At 51.5% G+C, this 22,492-nt stretch overlaps 1 protein-coding gene across 2 annotated transcripts in view; it reads left to right on the forward strand.

Annotated features, from left to right (window-relative positions):
• LOC147111398 (uncharacterized) overlaps positions 1–22,492 on the forward strand; it is a 291,247-nt gene that overhangs the window by 169,140 nt on the left and 99,615 nt on the right. For both annotated transcript variants that reach the window (XM_085998359.1, XM_085998358.1), the window contains exons 3-13: positions 1,609–1,698; positions 1,784–1,828; positions 4,937–4,981; positions 5,077–5,139; positions 8,544–8,597; positions 8,706–8,732; positions 10,523–10,597; positions 10,693–10,755; positions 13,288–13,323; positions 13,413–13,454; positions 15,118–15,207. In XM_085998359.1, the coding sequence (XP_085854485.1) occupies positions 1,609–1,698; positions 1,784–1,828; positions 4,937–4,981; positions 5,077–5,139; positions 8,544–8,597; positions 8,706–8,732; positions 10,523–10,597; positions 10,693–10,755; positions 13,288–13,323; positions 13,413–13,454; positions 15,118–15,207 (630 nt within the window). The remainder of the gene's footprint in view (positions 1–1,608; positions 1,699–1,783; positions 1,829–4,936; positions 4,982–5,076; positions 5,140–8,543; positions 8,598–8,705; positions 8,733–10,522; positions 10,598–10,692; positions 10,756–13,287; positions 13,324–13,412; positions 13,455–15,117; positions 15,208–22,492) is intronic.

Raw genomic sequence — 22,492 nt, forward strand, 5'->3', positions numbered from 1 at the left:
AGGTCAACACATAATAACTCATAATTGCTAAAAAAATAACTTGTGTTCATACAGCCTCAGGACATCACAGCCAACGTTTAAAGTGTAGTCACTGTTGTAATGTAGGAAACACGGCAATTGATTTGCGCACAGCAAGATCCCGTAAACAGCAATGAGATAAATGTCCAATTAACTATTTTAGTGATGTTGGTTGAGGGATAAATATCGGTATGCTCTTCTTCGAAATAGTGCCCGTGGGATCTTTTACATCAACCTGAGAGGGAAGACGGGGCCTCGGTTTAACGTCTCATCCAAAAAATAGCTCATCTGACAGTGCAGCACTCCCTCGGTACTTAATTCAAGTGTCGCCTAGATTTTGTGCTCAAGTCTCTGGAGTGGGACTTGAACCCACAACCTTCATGACTTAGAGGCAAGAGCGCTATTGAGGTTGACACTAGCAGCAAACCAGTATAGGAACATAGGAACAGGGGTCAGCCATTCAGCCCCTCGAGCCTGTTCCGCCATTCTATTAGATCATGGCTGATCTGTTTCGTAACTCCATTTACCCGCCTTGGTTTGGTAACTCCTAATACCCTTACATAACAAAAATCTGTCAATCTCAGTTTTGAAATTTTCAATTGACCCCCAGCCTAACAGATTTGGGGGGAGAGAGTTCCAGGTTTCCACTACCCTTTGTGTGAAGAGGCCCACTGGCTTTTAGTGATTTCTGTACATGAACCCCTAAATCTCTCTGTTCCTCCACAGTTCCCAACGTCTCACCATTTAGAAAATACTCTGGTCTATCTTAGGTCCAATCTGGATGACCTCACACTTCCCTACATTGAGCTCCACACATTGAATCTCTCACCCACTGTACACATGGCAATACTGACTACACAGGGTGACTCTATTGATATAGAGAGTTGGGCTGGAGGCCTAAAAAGTATTGCTACCTCCATCAACATGAATCTTTAGGGTTTGCATTACCCAACGTGTAGTATTTTAGCAAGTTCTTTAATTTATTTTAAATAAGATTAACAGAAGCTATATGTTGTACCTTGAATCCTTCCAATTCCCCCTTTTATAGAACATTTTCTAAAATGATTCCCAGCTGCCTTGGAACCAATTTTGTCTCGCTGGCTTAGTCTGAGGTATAACTGTAGGAGTGTTTTGTATCTTCTTTTTATTCTGATTTACCAGTAAATGTAATTCTTAACATTACTGTGAATATTATGCCATCTTTATTGTTTTTTAAAATACAAGTTGATCGCTCGGGAGTCAGGACCTGATATCATCTTGAGGTGATATGTGGTTAGTGGGCGGAGGATAATTGGAGCTGGGCGTGTAGAAATAATTCAGACCCCACTGTAAAGCAATCGGTTCGGTCTTTATTTTGATATATTACCAGTATAAACTCCTATGTCAACAGTTATGATGGAAACTGGCTATGTAAACTTGTCACGCTACACTGCAGCGCCTCCACTGGGAGGACGGTGTCATTGCAGTGAAACGCCACCCACAGAGTGCGAATTTGTAAAATCTGCTCTCAGATTTTTGTCATTTGTTGATTCGCTCTAAACTCTGCAATATTGATTATTAATTAATGAATGTTTATTTATTTATTTTCAGGGTGCAGCAGGTTTGCCGGGTTTTGCGGGGCCCCTGGGCATGCCAGGATTCCCGGGAGTTGAAGGTCCTGTCGGCTCCGTTGGACCGAAGGTAATTGCAGTCAGCTTATCCAGAGGTTTGTTTCCAAACAGTGTTTGGCTGCATTTTGTAACAAAATGCCTGCTTTATATTTCAGGGTGACAGCGGTGAACCGGGCCTAGTGGGGAAGAAAGGAATCCGGGTATGTATTACTGACGAGCCATAGTTGGGTCTAATTGATGGCCCCAGGCTTCAGTCGCTGAAGCCCCTATCAGATGAGCTGTGTTCGTAAAATCTTTTTGAAAAATTAAATGAAGGAAATATCAAGCCAGCCCTGTGATATGATCAAAAAGTCAAATATCACAGCTGCCAGCAATCTGAACCAAAAATAGAACATGCAGGAAATGCGGAGCCGGTCAGTCAGAATCTGGGGAGAGATGGTCAAAATGCTCTGGGTGCAGACAATGGCCCAGAAATTCGGGTCGGGGGCTTCCCGCGGGTGCAAGCCCCCGACCTACACTTACCTAGCGCGCCGGCAGTTGACCTCTTGGCCTGCGTGGAATTCCTCTCCGAGGCCTGTCCCAGAGGCCGGCGCGCTATGCTGGCGTGTCCCAGGGGCGTAGTTAGTGCGAAGCGCCCCCTGGGATCACGTGAGCAACAGGCAGCCAATCGGAGCAGGGAATGCTCCATTCATAAGTCTTGACAGATAGACCTGTCAAAACGTGTAAATGCTGAGGCTGTAAAACTGTACTTTACCTTCAAATAAATTTTTAAAAAACATCACACTTTGTAAAGAAACTATAAATTACATTAAATAACTACTGTATTTTAAACAAAAATGTAAATTTTTGAAAAAAATAATTTTATAAAAAAACGGGGCTAAAAATAAACTTACCTTGCTTTAAAGTATTTAAAAGTAAAAAACCTGTGGAAAAAATGTTTTAATTTTAAACAATTGACCACTTACCTTTGAAAATGAGGTCCTTACGGCTGCTTTTTACATTTCTAAAATGTACAGACTTACCCGTACGTTAAAACCTGTAAAAAAAAGGAAGTTCAACGCGCAGGCGCAGACTCCCGCGCGCACGCGTTCGACCTCTGAACCCCTTGGTTCAGAGGATCGGAAGTGCCGGTTTCCCGTGCATGCGCTGTGCATGCAAGATTCCGGCACTTCCATCGGGTCCACGCGTGAGTACTCCGTCCGTACTCACGCGTTGGGACTCGAATTTCTGGGCCAATGCGTCAGAGCTGGGAGAAATTACCAATGAACAGTGTTTAAAAAGGAACAAGCGAAAATGGGAAAAGCTCACACACGCACCGCACACACAGATTTACAGACACAGACACACATTTGCACACTCACACACACAAACACGTGCACACGCTTGCACAAACACACGCTCACACATCAACATGGTGCTCCTACCCTCCCCGCCATGGCCACGGCAGGATATGCAATCGAATTCTACTCCCTCCCCGCCCTGTGCAATAACAAAACCGTGTGGCAGGAACACATGGTGGGATATTCTGGAACTGACATTACAACAGATTCTTGGCCAATTCTTCATGTTCCCCTCACCCCCAATGCCCCCCTACCACCCTTCCCTCAACCCCCTGCCCACCCACCGCCCTCCCCTCACCCCAACCACCCCCCCCACCACCTTCCCCTCACCCCCAATTCCCCCCCACCGCCCTCCCCTCACACCCAACTACCCTTCCCCGCCCTTCCCTCAACCCCTTGCCCCACCCCGGCTCAAGTTATTCCAGGGAGCTGGACTTACACTGGAGTATATTGGCCTGACCCTTGTTTGATTATAATTACAGGTTTACTAATCTTAACCCCATGCTGTTCCAGTGAAATGGCTACAGTCTGGTACTCAGCAGCACCATCTCCTCTCCCACTCTCATAATTTCCGTGCATTTACAGAAATAATGGGGGTAGAATTTCCGTGGGGATTCTCCCCGATCTCCTGCTGTAAATTTGCCGGACACTGATTTACAGAATGAAAGGGGGCTAAATTCGGTTGATTTGCGCCTCCCGTCATCGCCGTGAACAGCGCCCTGGCTGTAACATTGGGTGTCGCCCCCTGACTTACCGCCGGACGCTATGTCCGCCGGGGTCAGGGGGGCCCACCTGTGGCCGGGGCGGCGCTAGTTAAAGGGGAGGTGGCGGGCGCGGCCATTTCTGTTGCTGGCCGCCTGCCAGCACCTGCCCCCGTTGCCGTCCCCGGCCCCCGTGAAGCCCCGCAGGATGCCGGCTCCTCTCCTCTTGAGTGCCGGGCTTGTTTGTCGGCACTCCCGATCCCTGGTGGCCCAGCTGGGCGCCGGGACACGCTGCGCCAGGCCCAAAGGGGAGGAAGGCCTGCAGTGCCGCGATATTGGCTCGCTGTGCCCCAAGAGAGATGCGGACGCTGCCAGTAGCGACCCTCCTCACTCTCGGGGCGCTACCTGGGAAAATCGGCCGCGGGGGCACTAAATTGTTCGGGGCAATAAAATTAGTGCCCAGCGAAGGTAGCGCCCAAAGGGAGGGGGTGCTACCCAATTTTTACCCCATAGAATCTCACAGCACAGAAGGAGGCCATTCGGCCCATCATGCCTGTGCCGGCTCTTTAAAAGAGCTCTCCAATTAGTCCCACTCCCCCTGCTCTTTCCCCACAGCCCTGCAAATTTTTCCTTTTCAAGTATTTATCCAATTACCTTTTGAAAGTTACTATTGAATCTGCTTCCACCGCACTTTCAGGCAGCGCATTCCAGATCACAACAACTCGCTGCGTAAAAAACATTCTCCTCATCTCCCCCTCTGGTTCTTTTACCGATTATCTTCAATCTGTGTCCTCTGGTTACCGACCCTCCTGCCACTGGAAACAGTTTCTCCTTATTTACTCCATCAAAACTGTTCATAATTTTGAGCACCTCTATCAAATCTCCTGCACTGTTACTCCAGCCTCTCTGCATAACTGAAGTCCCTCATCCCCGGTGCCATTCTGGTCAATCTCCTCTGAACCCTCTCCAAGGCCTTGACATCCTTAAAGTGTGGTGCCCAGAATTGGATTCAATACTCCAGCTGGGGCCTAGCCAGGGAGTTATAAATTGTAGACCATCTCCCTGGAGTGTCCACCAATCGTATGGCAAAGTTACGACAGAACATTGGGGAAACCCCACAGGGATTCGAGCCAACTGTCTTGGAAAATGAAAGAGAGGGACGTGAGCTACGACTAAACGGGATTGTAAAAGGAAAGTAACTGAGATATTTCCCACTGTTAGAAACACTTTATTAATCAGATGTTTTATTGCAATATTAACAACACAGGGTCCAGCTGGGTCACCAGGATTCCCAGGAACCCCAGGAATACCTGTAAGTATTACATCTACAATTACTGAAAAATTCACGTTTAAAACACTAAACTGTTCCTAACAGATAGAAACCGTTTGGGAATTTTCTTCACTCAGGGGTTACCAGGACAAGATGGACCTCCAGGACCAGGAGGAATCCCAGGATGCAACGGGACAAAGGTAACCCTTGATCTCAGCATCGGTTTAATCTGCGATTGATACACGTTTATAGAATGTACCAGCACAGAAACAGGCCATTCAGCCCATCCAACCCATGCAAGCCTTTTTCTCCACTCACCGACATGCTCTCCATACCTTTTAATATCCCACCCAGTCTAATCTCACTCTCCCCCTCACTCCCCGTACCTTTTAATATCCCACCCAGTCTAATCCCACTCTCCCCCTCACTCCCCACACCCTTTAATATCCCACCCAGTCTAATCCCACACTCCCCCTCACTCCCCATACCTTTTAATATCCCACCCAGTCTAATCACGCTCTCCCCCTCACTCCCCACACCCTTTAATATCCCACCCAGTCTAATCCCACTCTCCCCCTCACTCCCCACACCCTTTAATATCCCACCCAGTCTAATCCCACTCTCCCCCTCACTCCCCAAACCCTTTAATATCCCACCCAGTCTAATCCCACTCTCCCCCTCACTCCCCGTACCTTTTAATATCCCACCCAGTCTAATCCCACACTCCCCCTCACTCCCCGTACCCTTTAATATCCCACCCAGTCTAATCCCACTCTCCCCCTCACTCCCCACACCCTTTAATATCCCACCCAGTCTAATCACGCTCTCCCCCTCACTCCCCACACCCTTTAATATCCCACCCAGTCTAATCCCACTCTCCCCCTCACTCCCCGTACCTTTCAATATCCCACCCAGTCTAATCCCACTCTCCCCCTCACTCCCCACACCCTTTAATATCCCACCCAGTCTAATCCCACACTCCCCCTCACTCCCCACACCCTTTAATATCCCACCCAGTCTAATCCCACACTCCCCCTCACTCCCCATACCTTTTAATATCCCACCCAGTCTAATCCCACTCTCCCCCTCACTCCCCGTAATATCCCATCCAGTCTAATCCCACTCTCCCCCTCACTCCCCGTACCCTTTAATATCCCACCCAGTCTAATCCCACTCTACCCTTCACTCCCCGCTCCCTTTAATATCCCACCCAGCCTAATCCCACTCTCCCCCTCACTCCCCACACCTTTTAATATCCCACCCAGTCTAATCCCACTCTCCCCCTCACTCCCCGTACCTTTTAATATCCCACCCAGTCTAATCCCACTCTCCCCCTCACTCCCCGTACCCTTTAATATCCCACCCAGTCTAATCCCACTCTCCCCCTCACTCCCCGTACCCTTTAATATCCCACCCAGTCTAATCCCACTCTCCCCCTCACTCCCCGTACCTTTTAATATCCCACCCAGTCTAATCCCACTCTCCCCCTCACTCCCCACACCCTTTAATATTCCACCCAGTCTAATCCCACTCTCCCCCTCACTCCCCACACCCTTTAATATTCCACCCAGTCTAATCCCACTCTCCCCCTCACTCCCCACACCCTTTAATATTCCACCCAGTCTAATCCCACTCTCCCCCTCACTCCCCACACCCTTTAATATTCCACCCAGTCTAATCCCACTCTCCCCCTCACTCCCCACACCCTTTAATATTCCACCCAGTCTAATCCCACTCTCCTGCTCACTCCCCATAACCTTTAATATCCCACCCAGTCTAATCCCACTCTCCCCCTCACTCCCCATAACCTTTAATATCCCACTCAGTCTAATCCCACTCTCCCCCTCACTCACCGCACCCTTTAATATCCCACCCAGTCTAATCCCACTCTCCCCCTCACTCCCCGCACCCTTTAATAACCCACCCAGTCTAATCCCACTCTCCCCCTCACTCCCCGTACCCTTTAATATCCCACCCAGTCTAATCCCACTCTCCCCCTCACTCCCCGTACCCTTTAATATCCCCCCCAGTCTAATCCCATTCTCCCCCTCACTCCCCATACCCTTTAATATCCCCCCCAGTCTAATCCCACTCTCCCCCTCACTCCCCGTACCCTTTAATATCCCACCCAGTCTAATCCCACTCTCCCCCTCACTCCCCGTACCCTTTAATATCCCACCCAGTCTAATCTCACTCTCCCCCTCACTCCCCACACCCTTTAATATCGCACCCAGTCTAATCCCACTCTCCCCCTCACTCCCCGTACTCTTTAATATCCCACCCAGTCTAATCCCACTCTCCCCCTCACTCCCCGAACTCTTTAATATCCCACCCAGTCTAATCCCACTCTCCCCCTCACTCCCTGTACCCTTTAATATTCCACCCAGTCTAATCCCACTCTCCCCCTCACTCCTCGCACCCTTTAATATCCCACCCAGTCTAATCCCACTCTCCCCCTCACTCCCCGCACCCTTTAATATTCCACCCAGTCTAATCCCACTCTCCCCCTCACTCCCCGTACCCTTTAATATCCCACCCAGTCTAATCCCACTCTCCCCCTCACTCCCCGTACCCTTTAATATCCCCCCCAGTCTAATCCCACTCTCCCCCTCACTCCCCGTACCCTTTAATATCCCACCCAGTCTAATCCCACTCTCCCCCTCACTCCCCGTACCCTTTAATATCCCACCCAGTCTAATCCCACTCTCCCCCTCACTCCCCGAACTCTTTAATATCCCACCCAGTCTAATCCCACTCTCCCCCTCACTCCCCGAACTCTTTAATATCCCACCCAGTCTAATCCCACTCTCCCCCTCACTCCCCGCACCCTTTAATATCCCACCCAGTCTAATCCCACTCTCCCCCTCACTCCCCGTACCCTTTAATATCCCACCCAGTCTAATCCCACTCTCCCCTTCACTCCCCGTACCCTTTAATATCCCACCCAGTCTAATCCCACTCTCCCCCTCACTCCCCGTACCCTTTAATATCCCACCCAGTCTAATCCCACTCTCCCCCTCACTCCTCGTACTCTTTAATATCCCACCCAGTCTAATCCCACTCTCCCCCACTCCCCGTACCCTTTAATATCCCACCCAGTCTAATCCCACTCTCCCCCTCACTCCTCGTACTCTTTAATATCCCACCCAGTCTAATCCCACTCTCCCCCTCACTCCTCGTACTCTTTAATATCCCACCCAGTCTAATCCCACTCTCCCCCACTCCCCACACCCTTTAATATCCCACCCAGTCTAATCCCACTCTCCCCCTCACTCCCCGCACCCTTTAATATCCCACCCAGTCTAATCCCACTCTCCCCCTCACTCCCCGTACCCTTTAATATCCCACCCAGTCTAATCCCACTCTCCCCCACTCCCCACACCCTTTAATATCCCACCCAGTCTAATCCCACTCTCCCCCTCACTCCCTGCACCCTTTAATATCCCACCCAGTCTAATCCCACTCTCCTGTTCATATTAAACACTCCAATGAATATAAGTTGCTGGGAGAGAAGGGCAGGATCTGATCATTAGGCGTGTGTCAGTGAGGATGGCCCATTAATATACATGGAATGCGAAGTCTGAACCAGTGTTTTTTGATGCAGGGTGAGAAAGGTCCACTCGGACCCCCGGGATTCCCAGGTCTACAAGGCCCCTCAGTGAGTATCTGTAAATTCGCTTTGCCTTTGTGATTTCACGGTAATTGAGGTGTGCGATCGTGCAGCATCGGGATAATATTTTCACGTTGCTGTTCTGTTGTTTTTCAGGGTCAACCAGGGATTCCAGGGATGAAGGTAAGAAACAAAACTGTTTTTCAATTGCTTTTCAAAAGTTCAACAAAGTGTAAAGAACCAGTCAGGGTGATTCCGAGCTGCCATTGTAGCCGTGGTTCTCCGTCCGGTTCTCCCATCGAGTGCAGGCTCCGCACTGGGAGCTCCGGATCGCAGAATCACAGGAGCAGGAGGAGGCCATTCGGCCCCTCGAGCCTGCTCTGCCATTCAATCAGATCACAGCTGATCTGCACCTCAATCCCATCCACCCACCTTTGCTCCATACCCCTCGATACTCTTACCCAACTAAATCCATGGACCTCAGGAATCTCCTGCTTCCTGCTAGTCCGCAATCGATTACTGCTTGATAAAACTCCTCAGAGCTGACGGCATCTCTCACACGCTGTATATTTCACATTTGTTCTCAGCAGTCATGTTACATAGAATTACACAGAATGTACAGCACAGAAACAGGCCATTCGGCCCACCTGGTCCGTGCCGGTGTTTCTGCTCCACACCAGCCTCCTCCCACCCCTCTCCATCTCACCCCATCACCATATCCTTCTATTCCTTTCTCCCTCATTTGTTTATCCAGCTTCCCCTTAAATGTATCGACTTACAACCCTTCCTGCCCAATGCTATGGTGGGAATATCTGGAAGGACCACGGATACCGGATAAACCCTTGTTCCCATTCATTCCCAAATATCTCAGGTTGCCGATGCTATCAGATCTCAGTGTTCTGATTTAGCTAAAAGCAGCTTTTCCCAAACCCACAGGTCCACACAAACTCGGATAGGACAAACACAGGAACAGGAGGAGGTCATTCAGCCCCTCGAGCCTGTTCCGCCAATAAATGAGATCATGGCTGATCTGCGACCTAACTCCATATACTTGGTCCGTATCCCTTAATACCTTTGGTTTACAAAAATCTACCAATCTCCGATTTAGAATTAACAATTAATCGAGCATCAGAATCAGCATCAAACCAGCAAATAAGGAATGTAAGCACAAATCAGACTGAGGTGCTTGGGCTTCGTGGGGTAGGCCACAGGTCTCGCGGATGGGGGAGCTTGCTGTGGTGCATGTGCTGTTATTTAGACACCTTTCGGATAGAGACTGAATTAAAACTCTGCAGAGCAGCAGCCACTGGAGTGGGGCAGTTTGATATTGCGTGTAACAGAGGGTGCGAATACAGCCCGAAAAATATCACTCTGCAATTTGCATTATTAGGTGAAAGTCATAGAATCAAATCTTACAGCACAGAAGGAGGCCATTCGGCCCATCGTGCCTGTGCCGGCTCTTTGAACGAGCTCTCCAATTAGTCCCACTCCCCCCTGCTCTTTCCCCACAGCCCTGCAAATGTTTCCTTTTCCAGTATTTATCCAATTCCCTTTTGAAAGTTACTGTTGAATCTGCTTCCACCGCCCTTTCAGGCAGCGCATTCCAGATCACAACAACTCGCTGCGTTAAAAAAATCTCCTCATCTCCCCTTTTGCCAATGACCTTAAATCAGTGTCCTCTGGGTACCGACCCTTCCTGTCTACTCCATCAAAACCCTCTGTAATATTGAACACCTCGATTAAATCTCCCCTTAACCTTCTCTGCTCTAAGGCGAACAGCCCCAGCTTCTCCAGTCTCTCCACATAACTAAAGTCCCTCATCCCCGGTACCATTCCAGAAAATCTCTCCCCCCTCTCCAAGGCCTTGTACTTCAGACTTGCATTTTAGGAACAGTCTTGAAGAAAGATGTAAAGTAAAAATCTGTTTCCCACTACCGATTAATTAATACTCTGATGATTTTGTTTTAAAACAGGGAGACCCAGGTGAAGTCATTGATATTTCGGTATCGAAGGGGGAGCGAGGATTCCCAGGACCACCGGGAAAAGTGGTGAGTTTTTGTCTCTGGGAACAGTCACTCTACAATGTTCTGAGCATCTCCCCCATTCCCTCAGTTCTAAGCCATTCCATCTCTTTTAACCACAGGGTATACCAGGGATATCCGGACCGATTGGACCCTCAGGTCCATCAGGCTACCCCGGCCCTTCAGTAAGTCTCTTTATTCTCATCTCTTACTCAAAAAGGTTTCTAGTTAAAATGGTATTTTTAGTTTCAAGTGAGCGTAACTTGGAGTGAATCAGGCGCGGGGGAGCTGAAACTGGTGACACGGAGCGAGAGTAGATCCCGAATAACCCAGGGCTCTGATTCCAAATCCTGAAATGGTGAACTGCACGCCCGGTTCTCGATAGAGGGTCGATTCGGTGACATGGCACCAGCTCAAGTACGTATCGGAAATGTACCGTGGAAAGTCAATCATGCCCAAATTTCAGATTTGTGCTCCCAGCAAGCATTGCTACTCGCCATCACCAAAGGATCCAAACATCACCCCTCGGGCAAGGAATCCCATTGGACATCACCCCTCGGGCAAGAAATTCCATTGGACATCACCCCTCAGGCAAGAAGTCCCATTGGACATCACCCCTCGGGCAAGGAATCCCATTGGACATCACCCCTCGGGCAAGGAGTCCCATTGGACATCACCCCTCGGGCAAGGAATCCCATTGGACATCACCCCTCGGGCAAGGAGTCCCATTGTACATCACCCCTCGGGCAAGAAATCCCATTGGACATCACCCCTCGGGCAAGGAATCCCATTGGACATCACCCCTCGGGCAAGGAATCCCATTGGGCATCACACCTCGGGCAAGGAGTCCCATTGGACATCACCCCTCGGGCAGGGAATCCCATTGGACATCACCCCTCGGGCAAGGAATCCCATTGGACATCACCCCTCGGGCAAGGAATCCCATTGGGCATCACCCCTCGGGCAAGGGGTCCCATTGGACATCACCCCTCGGGCAAGGAATCCCATTGGACATCACCCCTCAGGCAAGGAATCCCATTGGACATCACCCCTCGGGCAAGGAATCCCATTGGACATCACCCCTCGGGCAAGGAATCCCATTGGACATCACCCCTCGGGCAAGGAATCCCATTGGACATCACCCCTCGGGCAAGGGGTCCCATTGGACATTAGCCCTTTGTTCCAACTCTTGAAGCATCTTTCACATGTCCCTGGGATCATTTGCATTCCAATGACAGCACATGAGTCCAGGTGTGCAACCACGTTCCCGCGTTTCCAGGAAACATGCGGAGAGCTTTTCACCGGGGAATGGGTGGGTGAAGATTCGCCTGCACGTAGAAAAGGTTTGTCTTAAGTCAGATCCGCTGAGGTTGTTTTTGAAGCGTGTTTGCTCCGTATTTCCCCTTTTGGTCTTCAGTTGTCTGCACCATTGCCCAGCCACCAGACAGCTGCCAGCTCTCTGCCTGAGCCACGGGACAACGGGCTGTTGGGAGATACACAGTAGGAGCCCAGTGAGCCTCTTCCTCTGGGTCAGTGCCTCCTCAAAGCAACGTATCTAAGACAAGGAACCCATCACATAGGGAATTATGGGTACAAACCCATGGTCGAACATCCTCATCACTCAAGTTGTTGTAAGTCTGGCAAGGAAACGCAGCAGCCAATTTGCGCACAGCAAGCCCCCACAAACAGCAATGTGTAAAATGACAAGATTATCTGTTTTTTTAGTGATGTTGGTTGAGGGATAATTATTGGCCCAGGACACCGGGGAGAACTCCCCGACTCTTCTTTGAAATAGTGCCCTGGGATCTTTCGCGTCCACCTGAGAGGGCAGACGGGGCCTTGGTTTAAAGTCTCATCCAAATAATAGCTCATCTGACAGCACTCCCTCCGTACTTAACTGAAGTGTCAGCCTAGATATTGTGCTCATGTCTCTGGAGTGTACCCACAACCTTCTGACTTAGAGGCAAGAATGCTATCCAGGCTGGGATCTTCTACGTCCACTCCATGTCTGATCGTTCTGTGGTGCAGTACATTGGAACACCAATGGGTAATTGCCACTGCACTACCTAATGCTATTTGTAGATCTACAGCAAACAACACTACTGATTATCTCTTAGTATTGTGCAGGTGAGCTAAAGGCAATAAACAAAATCCAACGCGGCCAGGTTTGTAAGTGCGCTACCTCCTTTATTTCAAATCACAACATCTCTGCCGTCCTATAATTTTCTCTCTCAGGCAAGAAATAAGTGAATGACAGAGGACACAGTTATGAAATGTCGGTGCTGGTGGGGAGCTGCCTATCGGGAACATTGGAGTGTGCCGGAATTTCCGATGTGTGCTTTCGGTGGGTGAGGCAATGCATCGGCACCGAATTCCCATAAAATGAGCCCTCATGCTCCAGCATCGAGGCAGAGGAGATGGGAGCAATTTCCTTCGCTCCGCCATTGGTGGCCGTGCCTTCAGCGGCCTGGGCCTCAAGCTCTGGAATTCCCTCCCTAAACCTCTCGACCTCTCTCTCCTCCTTTAAGATGCTCCTTAAAACCTCCCTCTTTGACCAAGCATTTGTTCACCTGCCCTAATATCTCCTCATGTGGCTCGGTGTCAAATTTCTGCCTGATAATCGCTCCTGTGAAGCACCTTGGGACGTTTTACTACATTAAAGGCGCTCTATAAATACAAGTTGTTGTTAACAATATGCATTTATTTTGTTGTTCCAGGGTCCCCCCGGTATCCCTGGCCTTCCAGGACCAAAGGTAAACTATTCCATTCAGTCACAGGATTGATATTACTGAACCTCATGGTTGACCAGCTCAAGTCATTCCTTTCTTTCTTTTGTCAACAGGGAAATATGGGGGTGCAGTTTTATGGACCAAAGGGTCAGAAGGTGAGAAGTCATCAACCCCAAATGTATTTAGATTCTCTTTACAAACAAGCTGATTTATCCAATTAAACACAAATTAATATGCATCAATCAATCTAGATACTATTAAAAAGCTCGTGCATGCCAGTACTTCCTGTTCAACTTCCTGTTGTATCTATTTTTGGTCACACTCTTATGCCAACATTTAACAGTGAATCTGTTGTAGATGGAGTTTATTACAAGAGGATTTGAGTATAAGAGTAAAGACGTCGTACTGCAATTATATAGGGCCCTGGTGAGACCACACCTGGAGTATTGTGTACAGTTTCGGTCTCCTTACCTAAGGAAGGATATACTTGCCATAGAGGGAGTGCAACGAGGGTTCACCAGACTGGTTCCTGGGATGGGGGGATTGTCCTATAAGGAGAGATTGAGTAGACTAGGCCTATATTCTCTAGGGTTTAGAAGAATGAGAGGCGATCTCATTGAAACATACAAAATTCTTACAGAGCTTAACAGGGTAGATGCAGGAAGGATGTTTTCCCCTGGCTGGGGAGTCTAGAACCAGGGGTCACAGTCTCAGAATAAGGGGTCGGCCATTTAGGACTGAGATGAGGAGGAATTTCTTCACTCAGAGGGTGGTGAATCTTTGGAATTCTCTACCCCAGAGGGCTGTGGAGGCTCAGTCGTTGAGTATATTCAAGACAGAGATCGATAGATTTTTGAATATTAAGGGAATCAAAGGATATGAGGATAGTGCAGGAAAGTGGAGTTGAGGTAGAAGATCAGCCACGATCTTATTGAATGGCGGAGCAGGCTCGAGGGGCTGTATGGCTGACTACTGCTCCTATGTAAACAGTTGAATGTAACAATCTAGCTGCAGCATCTGGCCAGTGGATGATGCTATCTGAAGTCTCTCATAGAATCATAGAATCATAAAATTATAGGATCATAGAATCACAGAATGGCTACAGCACAGAAGGAGGCCATTTGGCCCGTCGAGCTCATGCCGGAGAGTTTCTCCCAATACTGCCGCCATCCTTTTCTTTTAATCCCTTCTCAGGATGTAGGCGTCGCTGGCAAGGCCGGCATTTATTGCCCGTGAGAAGGTGATGGTGGGCCTTCTGCTTCAACCTGGATATGAAAGGAACATATTCATCAAACAACTGTGGGCAACACCAGGGCAATATACTAGAGCAGTCAATCTCCCAGGGTGTTGTACATGGGTAGTCAAGGACAAGCGGGGTTAGAGGGTGGGAGATAGTTGGACGGGGGATGCAGACGTGACTCATTCCCCATTTTAAAGTTATACATTCTGTCCACATTCTTTTATTTTCATTATAAATACTTACGTCAACATTTAAAATGGGAAATGCCTATGTAAACTCGTCACACTATAATTCTATCCTTCTGTGCTGCAGCGCCCCCACTGGAGCGAGGTGAAATTAGAGCACCTAACAGAAACTTGGGGGCATGTCCTCCAAGCAATTTTCTGCCCATTATAAAAAATTTTGGAACATTGTTGGTGGGGTTGGGGTGGTGTGGGGTGATGGGGAGGGGATGCGGAGGGGAGGATTTCTCAAATTCCCGATATGAGCTCCCGATGGTTAAGGCTCTGTGCCGGGAGCTGCGCTGTGTGCGGACAGAATTAGTTATTCTGACGTACGTGTTATTTGTATTTTCAAAGGGTGAGCAAGGTGTGCGAGGACCCCCGGGAGCGCCTGGTCCAGGAGAACATACCAGCAGCCCAGAGACAAAAGTCCAGAAAGGAGAGAAGGTTTGTTTGAAAGTTGCTTCTTTGGATGGTTTTGTTACTTTCTTTTCTGAGATGGTTAAATCCAGATCAGAGCTTACCTCATAACCTGGGAGTCATCAAAACTGGTGCAATTCATTTCTAGCTAGAGCTGTTTACAAGTGAAGCTTTGCACTGCACAAGTCAATGCCATCGTCTCCCCAGGGAGCCTGTTCCATAGATTGACCACTCACTCACTGAGATATTGGTCCGGAGGTTCCTGAAACAATAATGGTGTGTTAACATAAATCGGCCAGCAAGTTCAGGGAAGGAAGAGACGCACCGTGAGCGTCTGTCTGAAGCTGAACCAGACTGTTCGCAACCTTGGTGTCATATTTGACCCCGAGATTCGCTTCCAACCACATATCCGCAGCATAACAAAGACCGCCTACTTCCACCTCCGTAACATCGCCCGTCTCCGCCCTTTCCTCAGCTCATCCGCTGCTGAAACCCTCACCCATGCCTTTGTTACCTCTTGACTTGACTATTCCAACGCACTCCAGGCTGGCCTCCCACATTCTACCCTACGTAAACTTGAGGTCATCCAAAACTCAGCTACCCGTGTCCTAACTCGCACCAAGTCCCGTTCACCCATCGCCCCTGTGCTCGCTGACCTACATTGGCTCCCGGTTAAGCAGCGCCTCGATTTCAAAATTCTCATCTTGGTTTTCAAATCCCTCCATGGCCTCGCCCCTCCCTATCTCTGTAATCTCCTCCAGCCCCACAACCCCGCCGAGATATCTGCGCTCTTCTAATTCTGCCCTCTTGAGGATCCCTGATTACAATTGCTCAACCTTTGGTGGCCATGCCTTCTGTTGCCGAGGCCCTAAGCTCTGGAATTCCCTGCCTAAACCTCTCCGCCTCGCTACCTCTCTTTCCTCCTTTAAGACGCTCCTTAAAACCCACCTCTTTGACCAAGCTTTTGGTCACCTGCCCTAATATCTCCTTATGTGGCTCGGTGTCAAATTTTGTCTGATAATCACTCCTGTGAAGCGCCACGGGACATTTTACTATGTTAAAGGCACTATATAAATATAAGTTGTTGTTGTTGTGAGTTGCGAATCTCCAGAACTCACTGGTGGATTTACGTCGCTCCGCTGTTTGATTCACACAAACGGCATCTCGCCCTCAGCCTCCCCGTTATTTTTAAGAACTTGCTGGATTTGCACATCAATTACCCCTTAAATTCGCTGTAGAAAGTTAGAGCTAGTAATTAACGGCGTAAGGACTCTTTTAATGAGGAGATTTCTGTTCCTGCGATGCCGCTCAACCTCTCCGGCCCAGAAAGGGAACAATTGAAACTGTGGAATCTCACTCCTGCAGGTAGTCAATTATTCTTCGAGGTTTAAAAAAAATTTAATTTTAAAAATGTTCTTACATTTTCTTTCTGTCTCTTTTGCCTCTCTCTCTTAATCCAATCTTTCTTTCCCTCTCTTTATTTCTCTTTCTGTACCTGATTTAACTCTAATTCACCCGATTTTCTTCTCCATCGTTCCTCTGTTTCTTTCTCAATCCTTTAATCTCATGGGTTAAGGAGACAGACTGTTGGTCCCGTCGTTCACTGAGGTCCCAGATGCCCCGCTGCCCTCGCCGCGCCATTATCAGCTCGAACTCCCAGCGAGACACAGGGCAAATTATATTGGAGCTGAAGGGTGAGGGGAAAGGTCTATCTAACTGGGCACACCACGAGATGCCCCACTCCAGCAAGATCTGGGCCAATGTTTTCGCGGATTAGTTTTGAATTTCCCTCCTTGAAGTGCAGGCCGTGTCCTCTGGTTCTGCTGTTCTGGGCGCGATGAAACAGCTCATCACGTTCGACATTATCCGGTCCCTTTAGAATCCTAAAAATAGCAATCAGATCGTCTCCCAACCTTCTCTTTCCCCGTGAGAACATGCCCAATTTATATAATCACTCCTCAAACCTTGTTATTTCCTCTCCAGTTGGGAGAGAGGGAATGGTGTGTGTTGCCAAGCTTTCTCAGCTGTCCCTTGCTCCCAGTTCCTGATCAGTGGAAATGTTATCCTCCCTCTTGTTGTGACCCTGACTGCCCTGTTCTATTAGATGCGCACAATGTAATTCACCAATAATTACAGGAGTGAGGAGAGGCTGTCTTGTATTACACAGAAGGCTGGGATTACGAGCTGACACCTTCCAGCCAGAGGCCGCTATCGCTGCAGGAAAACTCTACTGCCCGTGTTCTAACTTGCACCGAGTCCCGTTCACCCATCACCCCCTGTCCTAACTCGCACCGAGTCCCGTTCACCCATCACCCCCTGTCCTAACTCGCACCAAGTCCCATTCACCCATCACCCCCTGTCCTAACTCACACCGAGTCCCGTTCACCCATCACCCCCTGTCCTAACTCGCACCGAGTCCCGATCGCCCATCACCCCCTGTCCTAACTCGCACCGAGTCCCGTTCACCCATCACCCCCTGTCCTAACTCGCACCAAGTTCCATTCACCCATCACCCCCTGTCCTAACTCGCGCCAAGTCCCGTTCGCTCATCACCCCCTGTCCTAACTCGCACCAAGTCCCGTTCACCCATCACCCCCTGTTTTAACTCGCACCGAGTCCCGTTCACCCATCACCCCCTGTCCTAACTCGCACCGAGTCCCGTTCACCCATCACCCCCTGTTCTAACTTGCACCGAGTCCCATTCACCCATCACCCCCTGTCCTAACTCGCACCGAGTCCCGTTCACCCATCACCCCCTGTCCTAACTCGCACCGAGTCCCGTTCACCCATCACCCCCTGTCCTAACCCACACCGAGTCCCGTTCACCCATCACCCCCTGTCCTAACTCGCACCCAGTCCCGTTCACCCATCACCCCCTGTCCTAACTCGCACCCAGTCCCGTTCACCCATCACCCCCTGTCCTAACTCACACCGAGTCCCATTCACCCATCACCCCCTGTCCTAACTCACACCGAGTCCCGTTCACCCATCACCCCCTGTCCTAACTCGCACCAAGTCCCGTTCACCCATCACCCCCTGTCCTAACTCGCACCGAGTCCCGTTCACCCATCACCCCGTGTCCTAACTCACACCGAGTCCCATTCACCCATCACCCCCTGTCCTAACTCACACCGAGTCCCGTTCACCCATCACCCCCTGTCCTAACACACACCGAGTCCCATTCACCCATCACCCCCTGTCCTAACTCACACCGAGTCCCGTTCACCCATCACCCCCTGTCCTAACTCACACCGAGTCCCGTTCACCCATCACCCCCTGTCCTAACTCACACCGAGTCCCGTTCACGCATCACCCCCTGTCCTAACTCACACCGAGTCCCGTTCACCCATCACCCCCTGTCCTAACTCACACCGAGTCCCGTTCACCCATCACCCCCTGTCCTAACTCACACCGAGTCCCGTTCACCCATCACCCCCTGTCCTAACTCACACCGAGTCCCGTTCACCCATCACCCCCTGTCCTAACTCGCACCGAGTCCCATTCACCCATCACCCCCTGTCCTAACTCACACCGAGTCCCGTTCACCCATCACCCCCTGTCCTAACTCGCACCGAGTCCCATTCACCCATCACCCCCTGTCCTAACTCGCACCAAGTCCCGTTCACCCATCACCCCCTGTTTTAACTCGCACCAAGTCCCGTTCGCTCATCACGCCCTGTCCTAACTCGCACCAAGTCCCGTTCACCCATCACCCCCTGTTTTAACTCGCACCAAGTCCCGTTCGCCCATCACCCCCGTCCTAACTCGCACCAAGTCCCATTCACCCATCACCCCCTGTCCTAACTCGCACCAAGTCCCGTTCGCCCATCACCCCCTGTCCTAACTCACACCAAGTCCCGTTCACCCATCACCCCCTGTCCTAACTCGCACCGAGTCCCGTTCGCCCATCACCCCCTGTCCTAACTCGCACCAAGTCCCGTTCGCCCATCACCCCTGTCCTAACTCGCACCGAGTCCCGTTCACCCATCACCCCCTGTCCTAACTCACACCGAGTCCCGTTCACCCATCACCCCCTGTCCTAACTCACACTGAGTCCCGTTCACCCATCACCCCCTGTCCTAACTTGCACCGAGTCCCGTTCACCCATCACCCCCTGTCCTAACTCACACCGAGTCCCGTTCACCCATCACCCCCTGTCCTAACTCGCACCAAGTCCCGTTCACCCATCACCCCCTGTCCTAACTCGCACCGAGTCCCGTTCACCCATCACCCCCTGTCCTAACTCACACCGAGTCCCGTTCACCCATCACCCCCTGTCCTAACTCGCACCGAGTCCCGTTCACCCATCACCCCCTGTCCTAACTCGCACCGAGTCCCGTTCACCCATCACCCCCTGTCCTAACTCACACCGAGTCCCGTTCACCCATCACCCCCTGTCCTAACTCACACCGAGTCCCGTTCACCCATCACCCCCTGTCCTAACTCACACCGAGTCCCGTTCACCCATCACCCCCTGTCCTAACTCACACCGAGTCCCGTTCACCCATCACCCCCTGTCCTAACTCACACCGAGTCCCGTTCACCCATCACCCCCTGTCCTAACTCACACCGAGTCCCATTCGCCCATCACCCCGTCCTAACTCACACCGAGTCCCGTTCACCCATCACCCCCTGTCCTAACTCACACCGAGTCCCGTTCACCCATCACCCCCGTCCTAACTCACACCGAGTCCCGTTCACCCATCACCCCCTGTCCTAACTCACACCGAGTCCCGTTCACCCATCACCCCCTGTCCTAACTCACACCGAGTCCCGTTCACCCATCACCCCCTGTCCTAACTCACACCGAGTCCCGTTCACCCATCACCCCCTGTCCTAACTCACACCGAGTCCCGTTCACCCATCACCCCCTGTCCTAACTCACACCAAGTCCCGTTCACCCATCACCCCCTGTCCTAACTCACACCGAGTCCCGTTCACCCATCACCCCCTGTCCTAACTCGCACCGAGTCCCGTTCACCCATCACCCCCTGTCCTAACTCGCACCGAGTCCCGTTCACCCATCACCCCCTGTCCTAACTCGCACCGAGTCCCGATCGCCCATCACCCCCTGTCCTAACTCGCACCGAGTCCCGTTCGCCCATCACCCCCTGTCCTAACTCGCACCGAGTCCCGTTCACCCATCACCCCCTGTCCTAACTCGCACCGAGTCCCGTTCACCCATCACCCCCTGTCCTAACTCGCACCGAGTCCCGTTCACCCATCACCCCCTGTCCTAACTCGCACCGAGTCCCATTCACCCATCACCCCCTGTCCTAACTCGCACCGAGTCCCGTTCACCCATCACCCCCTGTCCTAACTCGCACCAAGTCCCGTTCACCCATCACCCCGTGTCCTAACTCGCACCGAGTCCCGTTCACCCATCACCCCCTGTCCTAACTCGCACCGAGTCCCGATCGCCCATCACCCCCTGTCCTAACTCACACCGAGTCCCGTTCACCCATCACCCCCTGTCCTAACTCACACCGAGTCCCGTTCACCCATCACCCCCTGTCCTAACTCGCACCGAGTCCCGTTCACCCATCACCCCCTGTCCTAACTCGCACCGAGTCCCGTTCACCCATCACCCCGTGTCCTAACTCGCACCGAGTCCCGATCGCCCATCACCCCCTGTCCTAACTCACACCGAGTCCCGTTCACCCATCACCCCGTGTCCTAACTCGCACCCAGTCCCGTTCACCCATCACCCCCTGTCCTAACTCACACCAAGTCCCATTCACCCATCACCCCCTGTCCTAACTCACACCGAGTCCGTTCACCCATCACCCCCTGTCCTAACTCACACCGAGTCCCGTTCACCCATCACCCCCTGTCCTAACTCACACCGAGTCCGTTCACCCATCACCCCCTGTCCTAACTCACACCGAGTCCCGTTCACCCATCACCCCCTGTCCTAACTCGCACCGAGTCCCGTTCGCCCATCACCCCCTGTCCTAACTCGCACCAAGTCCCGTTCACCCATCACCCCGTGTCCTAACTCACACCGAGTCCCGTTCACCCATCACCCCCTGTCCTAACTCACACCAAGTCCCGTTCACCCATCACCCCGTGTCCTAACTCGCACCGAGTCCCGTTCGCCCATCACCCCCTGTCCTAACTCGCACCAAGTCCCGTTCGCCCATCACCCCCTGTCCTAACTCACACCGAGTCCCGTTCACCCATCACCCCCTGTCCTAACTCGCACCGAGTCCCGTTCGCCCATCACCCCGTGTCCTAACTCACACCGAGTCCCGTTCACCCATCACCCCCTGTCCTAACTCACACCGAGTCCCGTTCACCCATCACCCCCTGTCCTAACTCGCACCGAGTCCCGTTCGCCCATCACCCCCTGTCCTAACTCGCACCAAGTCCCGTTCGCCCATCACCCCCTGTCCTAACTCGCACCGAGTCCCGTTCGCCCATCACCCCCTGTCCTAACTCGCACCAAGTCCCATTCACCCATCACCCCCTGTCCTAACTCACACCGAGTCCCGTTCACCCATCACCCCCTGTCCTAACTCGCACCAAGTCCCATTCACCCATCACCCCCTGTCCTAACTCGCACCAAGTCCCATTCACCCATCACCCCCTGTCCTAACTCACACCGAGTCCCGTTCACCCATCACCCCCTGTCCTAACTCGCACCAAGTCCCATTCACCCATCACCCCCTGTCCTAACTCACACCGAGTCCCGTTCACCCATCACCCCCTGTCCTAACTCGCACCAAGTCCCATTCACCCATCACCCCCTGTCCTAACTCGCACCGAGTCCCGTTCGCCCATCACCCCCTGTCCTAACTCACACTGAGTCCCGTTCACCCATCACCCCCTGTCCTAACTCGCACCAAGTCCCCTTCACCCATCACCCCCTGTCCTAACTCGCACCAAGTCCCGTTCACCCATCACCCCCTGTCCTAACTCGCACCGAGTCCCGTTCACCCATCACCCCCTGTCCTAACTCACACCGAGTCCCGTTCACCCATCACCCCCTGTCCTAACTCGCACCGAGTCCCGTTCACCCATCACCCCCTGTCCTAACTCGCACCGAGTCCCGTTCACCCATCACCCCCTGTCCTAACTCGCACCGAGTCCCGTTCACCCATCACCCCCTGTCCTAACTCGCACCAAGTCCCGTTCGCCCATCACCCCCTGTCCTAACTCGCACCAAGTCCCGTTCGCCCATCACCCCGTCCTAACTCGCACCGAGTCCCATTCGCCCATCACCCCTGTGCTCGCTGACCTTCATTGGCTCCCAGCCCGGCAATGCCTCGAATTTAAAATTCTCATCCTTGTTTTCAAACCCCTCCATGGC

Source organism: Somniosus microcephalus, chromosome 10 (assembly GCF_052327205.1).
Source record: "Somniosus microcephalus isolate GS21.2 chromosome 10, FLI_Smic_1.0, whole genome shotgun sequence".
NCBI lineage: Eukaryota > Metazoa > Chordata > Chondrichthyes > Squaliformes > Somniosidae > Somniosus > Somniosus microcephalus.